Genomic DNA, 12,204 nt, shown 5'->3' with positions numbered 1-12,204 from the left:
TGTCAGATAAAACAATGAGGGCATTTTGGGTGAGTATTCTTTGGTATAAGTTCACTCTATTGATAGCTTGGATTGCATTTCTAGGGTGTGGTCAGATGAGGTGAATGGGTTTGAATGCCAGCATAGGTAGGAATGAGGTAAATTGGGAGCAATAGGGAGCCTTGTTTTGAATGTAGATGACTTTTTTTTTAATCTAGCTGTGTGAATTAAGGGGCACTGCTTAGCCTCATGTCTGCAAGGTGTGTTCCTCTAGGTTTTGGGGGACACTAGGGAAGTAATTGAAATAGAGATTTAGTTGTTTGAGTCATACTGGGGGACCAAATATTCTGCTGTGGATAGTTGAGACTGCTATCTGCATGACATCTGCCTAGCTGGGTTCTTGGCTGCATTTTAGGAGGTTCACTGCCAGCTGAAGGTGGTAAATATGCCCATGGGCACAGAGTCTGGCTCTGCTCTGTTGTACACAGCATTTTGGTGAACTAAAGCAAGATGAATGCCTCAGCTGGAGAGGTCTGTGGTAGGCAGTTGTTTTGCCTGGTTCATGTCAATGCCTAAACAGAAGAAGTTGGACACAAACTGCTCTGCCATATACACACTTTCTTTGCAGAGCTGTGTTCTCCCCATTTGGCAGCAGGGACTGTGACACCTTCCATTGAAATGTCTTTGCTGTCTCCTGCCTTGATCTATTTGCAGCAAGCAGTTGTTTTGAAACCTGGCATATCTTTCTAGTATGGCAAATTGCCTACTTGCTCTGAACAGCTAAACTGAGGGAGATCTAATTCTCACTGAAAATAGCAGTGAGCACTTTTCTCTGAGACACTGTTATAATTTTGTTCCAAAGCTTTTAAGCCCAGAAGGTTAACAATAAAACTGAAAATAGCATGAGAGCAGAACAGAGCATCATGGGGATGAGCTCATGTTTATAAAGGAGAGCATAATTGCAGCAAGCCTGAGCTGTTGATATGATAGATAAAAGCACTTTCAGTGCTTACATTTGTACTTAAACCTGTAACAGTTCAAAGATTTTGAAGCAGCTAATTCCCTAGCATATCTTTTCATTTATGGCTGGCTGTGTCTCGTACTAAGCTGCCCAGGGCATTAATCCATTCATTTAAGAGGGTAAGCTTTTTGTGTATATGTGCTGCTGAGGGAAAGTGCCTTTATTGTCTTGTGCGTGAAGAGGCTTTTCCTTTTAAAAAATGAGGGCATAACTGTGCTTCCTGACTGCAGGGCAAGGAGCCACTCTGCAGTTCTAGACCAGGCTAGTGCCAGGAACAGTGGAGCCAGCTCTGAGCAGGAATTGTTGCCTTGCCCTAATAAGGAGCCATGTTGCACTTAAATCTTGGCATATGGTGCTCGGTATCTGACCTGCTCTCACTCTAATTGACCCCTTTGTTCCAATCTTTTTTTTTTTTCCATCTTTCCCCTTTTCTCTTCTTGCTTCTGGCCTTTGTCCTTCATCTAGTGTTAGTCTGCCTAGGAAAAGAGTCATAACTAACGCAAGTGGTGAGTGGTGCTTGTGTTCAGGAAAGGCTGCTTTCTCTTTGGAGCGGGCAGTGAGACAGTATGCTATCCCAGCTGCTTCAGAAGTCCTCGTTGTCTTTCACTGTGGTGATTCCCTTACTGGTGCAACAGCCTTGAGAGAAAGATGATGAAACTTATGTTGGGAAAAGGCAAAAAGTTGTAAAGAATGAGGCATTGTTTTGCTAATGAAGAGCACAGAATTGTATTGTCTTACTTCACTTGAGCATCTTGTGCTTCAAAGCAGTCTGCACCAGTACTCCTGCAGTCTGCTTTGTTTTGGTTCTCGCTTCCTATGCAGTGTTCTCACATGTACTGTACAGCTCTCAGGAAATCTCTGCCTCTCCTCCTTCTGCCAATGTTTTGTTCCTTTATCCTAATCAAAGTTCCAACAGCTGAATTTGCCTGTAGACTTCCAAGTGTGTTTTAGCCAGTGCCTTGTTGACAGCCTTTGTCCGTATGCCATAGGCCTTGGGAACACCAGGTAGTTCATCTGGTTCTTTCTGTAGAACACCAACACCACTGATTCAGTTCTGTCTCAGCAGCCTGATTGTCTTTATCCCAGCCTGAGAAAATAACTTACACTGAAACTTTTTAAAAATTACTGCTTCTGGTCAGCATTAATGTGCCTTTCCCAGGGAAGGTAAGACACCAGTTAGAGTGACTTCACAAATCTCTTCATAACAGAGTTGGTGTCAGCTTTGAGGTATAAAACTGAGAACTTGAGTACACACAGGCATTAGGGCCTAAAGATGGGACAGTGGGATGATTGGGAGGAACTGCTGTTAAACCCTTGAATAACTGCATGCAATACATGTGCTGAGTTGACAAAGTAGATCAGGCAACTTACTAGGTGGGTTTGTAGGATTTGTTGTGATGCTGTGTCAAAGTCCCTGGAAGACAGTTACAACAGTGTACTTGAACTTGTCCACCAGCGGCTCGGCTCATGTCTGTATCCTTCCTGTTCTTGGGATCCCTTGGTTTGAGATATTGCTGTTCCGTAGGCTTACAGAGCCAGGGAGCCTGTGCCCGTAGAGGCTGGGAGTGCCCGTGTGTCATGGAAACAGTTGGGCCCAAGCACCTGAGCTGTGGGGCAGAACAACTAAATGGGTTGGGGAGGGCGATGCACTGGCATGCAGTGACTCTGCCATCCCTCAGTTGGTTTTGCTGTTACTTGCTTGTTTTCAGCTGTTGACCAGCTGGCTTACTTAATTCAGGGTTTGTTTTGATGTGGATGATACTTATTTAACTTGCAGGATGTCTCAGTTATCTTACCAGCTGATAATGTGATTGGACCTTATTTAAATGGCAGTTGTTTAATGAATCATCTTCTGTCTGTCAGTGCTGTACATCTGCGGTCCCTGAATAGTTTGAAATAGCTATACTGCTGCCTAGTAATGCACATTGGGATGTGACTTTTAAAGAACCTCGGGCATTTTCCTCTCCATACTTGAAAATAAGGAGGGAAGGAAAGAAAAAATAGTCTTGTCTCTTTTTTTACTTAAGAACTACAAGATTTGAGCTCACTGTTCCAATGGCATACCCTGGACTAGTAGTAAAAACCTGTAGGGAAGCTGGTGAATTGATCCCTAACCCAGAGCATACATGAGCCTTCCCTGTCACCTTCTAGCTGAAGCCTCCTGCTTATGTCCAGTAACCTTATTTTTAAACCAGATCTGATTCATGCTCTATTTTCTATGCCAGATGAGGTCCTTGGTTGTGAGTAAGTGTTGTGACTGTAGCTGGCAGGAGCCCTGCGTGATTGCCTCACTTCAGGAAATGTTAAAATAACACTTTTTTTTTTCTTAGAAAGCTAGTTCACTCCCCTCCCACTTCTAATTCTCCTAATAGCTGCCCCCAGTTTGGCAGCTGTCTTAGAGGGTTGTTTGTGTTGCTGAGTGAGAGCAGAGACACTTCGGTGGATGCAGTGCTGGAGGAGAGGTACGAAAGTGAGCTAGTGTATCTAGCCAAGCTGGCTTAAACTTTTTAGAGGTTTCTCTGAAATTTGGAAGGAAAACTGCTAAACTGTGAGAAGCAGCTTGCTCTTTCCCCTGGACTCTGCCTCTGAAGCTGGGGAATTTTTTTCCTCTTGGAGAAGAGAAGCTGCTCATTTGAGACAAACCATACAGCAGGTTTATCTGCTCTCTTGACTATAGTAATTCAGTGGGGCCAATAGTGCCAGTAGCTGCTGGAATGGATGTCCCCCGAGGCTGGACCCAGCAGGTTTTGTCTGCTGTTTTGGACTTGCAGTCAGGCCTCCGGGGTACTTAGCAAAACTTTAGTGGGGTTGAAGAGAATTATTTCCTCAAACCTGTATCAATGGCTGCTAGCTGCTTTGCCAGCTGATCTGTGGAAGGTTTGTAACTCTCCGGGTGGAGAAGCTTTCATTTTTATTGCCTGGCTCCTACCTTGTTTGATCACTGCTATGGGGAGATGGTTTGTGTTCAGTGCTTTATTTCTCTTTTGAAGCTGGCTGTACTGAGGGAAGGAAATTATTTATGGCTGAATAACAACAACAAGAGGCAATACTTGTGTGTGTCTTTGCAGTATATAGCCTTTACTCCAGGGGATGCTTACATCCTAGAGGTTCCCCAAGAACTTTCCTTGACAACTGTCAGTCAAAAAAGGAAGGCTGGAGTTTAGTTGTCTTCATCTAATGTCTGTCAGATCTGGGAGCACTGCAAAGGAAGTGCTGGCGTACCAGCTAGGAGAACACAAAGCGCTGATCTAGTGTGTTGCATGAATAGGCTGGTTTGGACCCTGGAAAAACATTGCAGGTACTAGGCCTGTTTGTAGTGCCTGTTCTGCTTACCAGTCGAACTGTGGTGCTGCTCTTGAGCTAGAACACAAACACATCCCTCCTGAATTGCAGCCTGCTTTGCTTTCCCTATAGTGGAAGCTATACTTATGACTGTTTTGCATTCTGAAGGCTAGTTCCAACCTCTCTAGAGCAGCAGAGGGAGAAGTTTATTCAGTAATGCCACTCTTTCCTGCTAGGGGCAGCTCAGACTAAAGCTTTGCAGAGCAGTTATTCACATAAACTAATCCCTCACTACTAGTCAGCTGCAGCATGTTACTACAGGGTCCAAAGACAATGCAGTTGTAAACTCAGGTCTATCTTTGAGAAATTGACTGAAGCTGTTTGGACTCTTTCTCTGAGTATTAAATGCCTTGTGTGTTTTGGCTCCATTGTGGATAGCTATAGAGATGGCTTTGGCAGGAGAAGAAATTCTCCATGGTGGTTGGAAGGAGCTGGAGCAGTGGCCAGCCTGGGCCTTCACTGGGATGTCTTGCTCAGCCTGACCTTGTGGTATGAACTACGGCTGGGAGACCAGGCAAAATTATGCTTATACAAGACACTTTTCAGTCTTCCTACCAACTGAAGACAATCAGGAAAAATTTAAGTCTCAAGCATTACTATGTACTGGGTTCTGAGTCTTCTGCATTGAATAAACTCTTTTCTTGAATTTTCCAGCCTGGACAACATATAGGTGATCATGATGTAAAAGCAAGGTTTGCTGGAGGCAGCCTAAATACAGATGTGCTCTCTTAAGGTTTAGTGATGCAGTAATAAGGAGCAGTGCATTCACTGTAAAGAGAGGATGAGCTCTGGTGGCTGAATCTATACCTGCCTTAAAGAAGCAGAAATTCAAGTGTGTTTCTGAAGGGGGCATTAGAAGCTTAGTACCTATCTATGTGATCTATATGTTATCTCTGCTATGCAGGGTATACTGCATAAGTAGCATGCATTACCCTTCCTTGCTGGTGGAAAGGAAGGACAAGTTGTCAGGATAAAAGATTAAAACTGCTCTGTAAATGTTGCGTACAAGGCTGTATGTGCTAATGTTTAACTTGTCTCTTGTTTTTATTTCCATCCATTAGGCAATACTGACTGGTGCACATCTTGACAAGGTCTCCTAGCAACCTTTTCTGAAGGGCTGCATGACAGCAGGAGCGGCCGGGTAAATCGATGAGCTTGCCTTGGGAGCCTACGAATAGGCAAAATCAGAACACACAATGGGTCAGAAGGTCACAGGTGGGATAAAGACGGTGGATATGAGGGACCCTGTATACAGGCCATTGAAACAGGAACTCCAAGGACTCGACTACAGCAAACCCACGCGTCTGGACTTGCTACTGGACATGCCTCCGGTATCATATGAAGTCCAGTTATTGCATTCATGGAACAATGATGATCGCTCGCTGAATGTATTTGTGAAAGAGGATGACAAACTCATATTTCACCGGCATCCGGTGGCTCAGAGTACAGATGCCATCAGAGGCAAAGTGGGATATACACGAGGACTGCATGTGTGGCAGATCACGTGGGCAATGAGGCAGCGAGGCACGCACGCTGTGGTAGGGGTGGCAACAGCAGATGCCCCTTTGCATTCAGTAGGGTACACGACGCTTGTAGGAAATAACCATGAATCTTGGGGGTGGGACCTTGGGCGTAACAGACTGTACCACGACGGCAAGAACCAGCCAAGTAAAACCTATCCTGCCTTCTTAGAACCGGATGAAACTTTCATTGTGCCGGACTCCTTCCTGGTGGTTCTGGACATGGATGATGGGACGCTGAGCTTCATTGTCGATGGGCAATACATGGGTGTTGCATTTCGAGGACTCAAAGGGAAAAAGCTATATCCAGTGGTAAGCGCGGTGTGGGGACACTGTGAAATACGGATGCGCTACTTGAATGGACTTGACCGTGAGTATAACTCCCTCTATTTGTTCTAGCAGCACAGATCTGTGTGCTACTTAAGCGCAGGCTTACTAGACCATCCTGGGGAGGGGTTTTCATTTTGCCAGAGAGGTGAGGATTTCATGTCAGCAGTAGGATTGCTGGATACAGCTCTGAATCCTTAATGGCTACTTCAAGAAGCTTGTCTGGCTGTACACATGTACTGTTACCAAGGCACTGCAGGGAGCAAGCAGGGTTTGGGGAGGCTGTATGGTGGGAGGAGGTGATGCCAGTTGTCTATTGAGAGATGACAAACCTTTCTATATTGCTACCAAAGTATCAGCAGGAACGTCCTTTGGACAGTTGCATTATTGGCAATGTAATCCTGGTGTCTCTTTACAGGAAAGTCTCTGAGGAACAATTACCTTCCTTGAATGTCTAATGAAGGGACTTAAAATCCCTTGCAGGCAAGAGTGGGAAGGGCTGTCCCTATCTAAGGAAAGGGGAATGTCTCATCTTTCAAAAAAGTAGCTCACTTCTCTGCTTCTTTCAGGGCAGGGTGTGCTCATTTCTAGCATGGGGCTGGATATCGTAGCCAGCCCAACTTGCATGCCAGGCCTTTTACTAATAGGGACATCAATCTCTAGCTAAGCTTGGTAATTTGGCTGTCCAAATGTGCTAAAGTCTGTTATCTCTCATAGTCAGAAGTTCCCATTGGGCCAGACTGTGACTCAGTCCTCTGGGTAGGGTGGAGGAGAGAGGTGAAGGAAGTGGATTAAAATCTGGATTTATGTTGTTAGTGAAATAAATTTGGCAGAATTGATATGAAAAGAGTAGTGTTTCCCCTGCATTCCAGAACAGTGTCTGCCCAAAGGCTGTAGCATACTGGGCTCTTTCATTTGTGCTTAGAACATGTTCTAATGCTGGGCTAGCAATGGCAAACCCCTGGCACTGCTGACATGAGGTACAACAAAGCTGACACTGGGCACCAGAAAAACTGAGCTGTCGGAATAACCAGGAAAGCCTTGCAAAGGGATAGGAGCAAAATCCACAAGTGCTTCAACTCAGCAAGACCAAATAGAGAACTCTTGGCAGAGCACTTTCTCACCAAAGGAAAGAAACCTAGCTCCATCTGCCACAACAGCTTACAGAATGGCAGCAGCTCCAGTAACCAGGTTTTTCTGAAGGGTCAAAGCCAAAATCTGCAGCTCCCCTCAAAGCCAGCAAGTCTGTGGAGTTGTTGGCACAGAACTGCACTTAGCAAGGAAACGGCCACCTCCAGTATTGGATTTGGTTGTAATGTGCTCTCAGCATAGGAGTGAATTGTGGGCATAAGGCCAGGAATGACGGGACGCTATTTTGGCACAGACAGAAAGAAGGTGTCTGGCTCTAACCACTTCTGAGCGTTCAATAGTAACACTGTCCAGTGATTGTAGTGCTTGTGAATGGAAGGAGGTCAGAGATGCGTGTGCTTTCTCTTTTGGTCTCAACATCTCCTGTCAGACTGGGTTATCAGTGCAAACTAGATGAGGACAAAGTTCTTATTCTTAATCTCTGTGGGAAGAAGATCCTCTCCTTTTAAGGCTGCTAAACTGGAATGTATTTGTTATGTTAATGTCTATAGGCTTTGAAGGTTAGGGCCCCTTCTTCTCTGGGATGTTGGCTAGACAATGTCTCTGTCCCAGCTATCGCCATACAGAGCAGGAGGAAGTGGGACAGATTTTGAATACAGCGTATTTGTACCCCAGTGGTTTAAGAATAAGCTACACTGGGAAGTGCCAAAGGAGTTGCTGCCAGTAATAGGCTTCCCTGGCAGTATCGCAGCCAGAGCCGAGACGTGCAGTCCAGCTGCAGAGACCTGGCCCTGCAGAAGAGGCAGCGTGGAGGAGGGAGGCAAGCCCAGCAGTACCTCGGGCTCAGTGCAGCCGTGTTTGCCCTTGCGGCATAGAACACGTTTGACAAACGGTGGGGCTTGGGAAGCAACAGCGCTGCCCTGACAGATCTGTTTGCTCTCCACCCAGCTATCAGTGTAAAAGAGGTGTGCATATAGAGGCATGATTCCTCAGGAATAATTAATGCTTGAAGCACTGGGAGAACTTTGGAGAACTGCTAGAAAAAACATTCCACTGCAGCTTCCCCTGGAGCAGGTAATAGCTTGTGATCCATAGCGGGGAAGGAGGGGGGGTAAAAAGGGCATTAGTTCAGCTCTGGCTGTTAACTTGAGGAGACAGACCAATTCAAGCGTGCATTTCCTGACTTTGTTACCAAGCCTCTCCTCGGCTAACAAACTCTCCTTCTCACAGACTTTTTGCCAAAAACTAGATAAAAATTAGCTTTCTCCACTTTTCATTGGAAGTGTTTTCTACATGGAGCAGTATGACTGTTTACTTTTTCCAAAGTAGAATCAGGAGTGGCCTGATCAGAGGCTACTGACAACGCTCTTCTGTTTGAGCTTTTAATGGTAGCTGTTATCTTTGAACCTGGAAGGAAGAGATTTGTATCCACCTTATTGATGGAATGAATTCTGTTTACAAAAAATGCAGTAACATGACCATGCTCAGGAAAACTAAGCTTTCCCTGTCTCTCAGCTGTTTAAAACAGCTGTATGAACAGTCAGATTAATTTGGCTTGTAGCAGTGGAAGCTAGAGCTTTGGCATCTATCAAGGTTCCTGAAAATTGCAGCTTCTCGGCCAAACTTTTCCATTCCTGTGGATGTTTTTAGGTGTCTGTGTTCAGCCCAAGATGTCTGTAAAGGAAGCTTTCTAATGGTGCATGCTGAGCCCTCAGGCTATTAGAAGGATGTCCAGTTATCTGCTTAATTTGGGATGTCTTTGTGTTAGCCCTCTCTAGGGGGAGGAGAAACCCATAGGCTTGAGCCTTGTGTAAAGGTGAGCTTTGACAGACTTAGCAACAGAAGCTGGGAGAAACTAATCTCTATCTTCCTCCTGCGCAGCTGTGATGTGTTAACTCTGGCTTTGACCTTAGTCCCCTGGATGTTGTGACTGACTCTTCAGCATCAAAGGGCCCCATATGCCATTCCTGAAAAACTAGTATTATCTTGTTCAGTGTTTATAAGTATAGGATGGAAAAACGATAGCCAAAGGCTTGTATCTTTCCCAGGTTTATGATACAGGAGGGAATCCTCTAATGGAAAATGTCACAATACAAGTAGTGACATGAAACTTTGACAGATGGCTTTGTTTTTCATGGGAAGTATGTAGTGCAAATGAAGGGGTTGACAGCTGTTATCCTAAGAAACAAATCATGGTACTTTCTGGGTACCCATTCCACAGGATGCTATCAAACTGTTTGCTGCAGTCTTTTACTTCAGTGAATCTCTTATAAAGGTTTTTGGATACTGCAATAAGAGGCACAAGCTAGAAGATGTGTTCTGACTTGAATGAATGGTATTGCAGAGGGGGGACTTCCATTAGGGGATTCTAGTATTTTTTTTGTTCATGCACATGTATGGCTTAACCTCTACAGAAACATCATGCTCTGCCTGTGTTATTTGAGGAGCTGAAGTTGCTGATATGTGAATGCTGAATGGCTTGGGTCCTGTAAACATGCCAGGCATTCATTTTTCTTGCTCAATCTGTCCTGGAGGGATTTTTAGAACTAGCAAAATGAATGTGTAACTTGTGGGTTGGGATGTTAATGTCTTGGGTCTCTTTTCCCAGCTGAACCACTGCCTTTGATGGACTTGTGTCGGCGAGCTGTGAGGCTTGCTCTGGGCAAGGAAAGACTGAATGAGATCCCTACACTGCCACTGCCAGCCTCCCTCAAGAGTTACCTGCTCTACCAATGACCTTCATGTTCAAGGATAGAAGTTGGAACCAAGGCAAAATACTGGAGCTGACCCACTGGGCAATGGGTTCTCCACCCTCATGTCATCGCTACTGTTGGAACTCCTTGGCCAAAGTATTCCTGCCACTGCTTAAGTCTCCACGTGCCCTTATTGGCAAGCTCTCAAGTAATCCTTGTTTCACAACTGTGTTGTTCTTTGGAAGTCACTTCCCCAGCACACTTAAAGGAACATTTACAGAAGCTCTATGCTTCCCTGATTCTCCTGAGAAAAGGCTGTACTGCATCCATTGGGTTGTAGAGCCTAGGAGTGAATGATTTTTCTGTACTGCTAAAGGGAAGAACATAATTTGGGGGAAGGGAGGCATTAGGACTAGAAATGTTAAGACCAGGTCCTAAGAATGGAAAGGCACGGGGTGGCCAGCAGAGTTGGGAGGAGTCTGGAATACCAAGAAGAATTAATTGCTGAGTTTTTAAAAACCAAAAAAAAAAAAACCCCACCCCCCAAACCCTGAAACACCAAAACCAAGAACCTTTCTACCAGGACACTTATTAATTTGGAGAAGGTGGTTATGTCACTGATGTCTGTATCTCTGTCAGGACTTCTCACCATGTTCTAATGCTATTTCATAGACAGTGAATCCTGCTTTCTTGTTTATCACCATTGCCTTCTCAGTTCTCCCATTCCATTCTCTGTTCTGCCGCCTCTTAGTGTGTTTGACTCAGTTGATTGAGCAGTCATACCATGCCTTCAGCTGCCCTCTTCTTGACTTAAACTGCAGGGTTTAGTCTGGGATCAGGGGTTTCTTGCTGATGTGGGGGCAGAGAAGGGACAAACTTCTCCTGCAACAGGGTGAGACGGGCTGTATGAGCTGACATTAGTTACGCAGCTATAGGTCCTGCCATCTTAGGTCTGCTTTCTGTATAGCCTGTTCCATGTTAAGCCTTTGGAGAAACATACTGATGTGTTTCTCTAATGGCTCTGCCAAGGAATTCTTAGATAAGCGGCTTAGTCATCCAAACCAGGCTTTGTTCTGTCATAGACCGTTGGCATAATCTCCACTTAACTATGCAGCAGGATTAGTTCTCTTTCTTGCTTGGGGGTGGGAAGTTGTCCCAGAGAAGGTGGTAGCAGTGTAGCTGCAGAAGCACCATCAGCAGATGAGAAATCCAGAACGTGATTGCTGTGGAATGTAACTTGTGAGACTTTAACAGAGGCCAGTGGTGTGATCTTCATGTACAGCAAGAAGAAACTGAAGCTCTCCAGAGCTGGGGATGGGGGGCAGGAGAGAACTGCAATAAACAGGACAAGCAATTCAGGCAAAATCAGCACATCCCAAATAGATTATCACCTCAGTAGCCAAGTAAAGAGGATGACACTCCTTTACTAGCAGGAGCTGCTCTCTTGACCTATCCACAGGTTACTATGCTGCCTTTCTGGGGTTATTTTGCACATTTCTTTGTCTTGAAAAATGTTTGTGTGGTTGGTTTTTTGCTCTTGAGTTATCCCTTCAGTTCTGTGTAGGTACAAATGAGTTTAGGTGTTGAAAATGTTAATATATATATTTGTGGTGTATGTATAAGAACATGTTTTAAACAGCTGCTGTAGGGTACCTTTTTTAAAATAAACTACTTGCATAGTATATTTTTTAAAGCACAGAATTGGTGCCAAGACTGGGTGGGGTGTGATGTGCCCCTTTTTTAATCTAATATATGATTTTTTTTAACGTAGGGGTTTGTACTAGTTTCTGTTACAGGGTGGAACACAAGAAAATTCAGTGTGTATGGAGCCCTACTTGGTTGCCTTCAACTTGAACCAGTGTCTTCCAGAACTCCAGGGAAGCAGCTGTGTTCTCCCGATGTCTAATGTTCTTTGTGCTCCCTTGCTTCCATCTCTTCTCACTTCACCAGTACGTTGCTTTGTACAGTTTTAAATTCTGACTTTCTATTTTATGACTGTAGATAATACTCAGTAACCTAATAAACTTTAAATATTACTTGATGCTGGTTTTTATTTGCATGAAATGATCAGAGTTCTTTATATCTAGTTTCTACATGAATGGTGAGCTTATTCCCAAGAAGCCAGCCCAAACAGGTGAAGCAAGGGCTGTCGTGGCCTTGTCTCTGCTTGGAAGAATAACAATTTAAAGCTGGCATCTAAAATGTGTGTACAGGTGGAGGGCAAGCTGTAGCT

At 44.7% G+C, this 12,204-nt stretch overlaps 1 protein-coding gene across 3 annotated transcripts in view; it reads left to right on the top strand.

Moving 5' to 3' along the window:
- SPSB1 (splA/ryanodine receptor domain and SOCS box containing 1) overlaps nucleotides 1-11,994 on the top strand; it is a 39,099-nt gene extending 27,105 nt beyond the window's left edge. The window contains exons 2-4 of one of the 3 annotated variants that reach the window (XR_012778285.1): nucleotides 5,404-6,232; nucleotides 8,227-8,352; nucleotides 9,887-10,016. Coding sequence is in view for 1 of the 3 variants with exons in the window: in XM_075520207.1 (XP_075376322.1) it covers nucleotides 5,539-6,232; nucleotides 9,887-10,014 (822 nt within the window). In the remaining 2 variants the exon portion in view is untranslated. The other 2 variants (XR_012778286.1, XM_075520207.1) reach the window with 2 other exon arrangements.
- Nucleotides 11,995-12,204: the final 210 nt, after the last annotated feature.

Source organism: Mycteria americana, chromosome 18 (assembly GCF_035582795.1).
Source record: "Mycteria americana isolate JAX WOST 10 ecotype Jacksonville Zoo and Gardens chromosome 18, USCA_MyAme_1.0, whole genome shotgun sequence".
In the NCBI taxonomy this organism is placed as follows: Eukaryota; Metazoa; Chordata; class Aves; order Ciconiiformes; family Ciconiidae; genus Mycteria; species Mycteria americana.
This window is presented reverse-complemented; position numbering and strand designations above follow the sequence as displayed.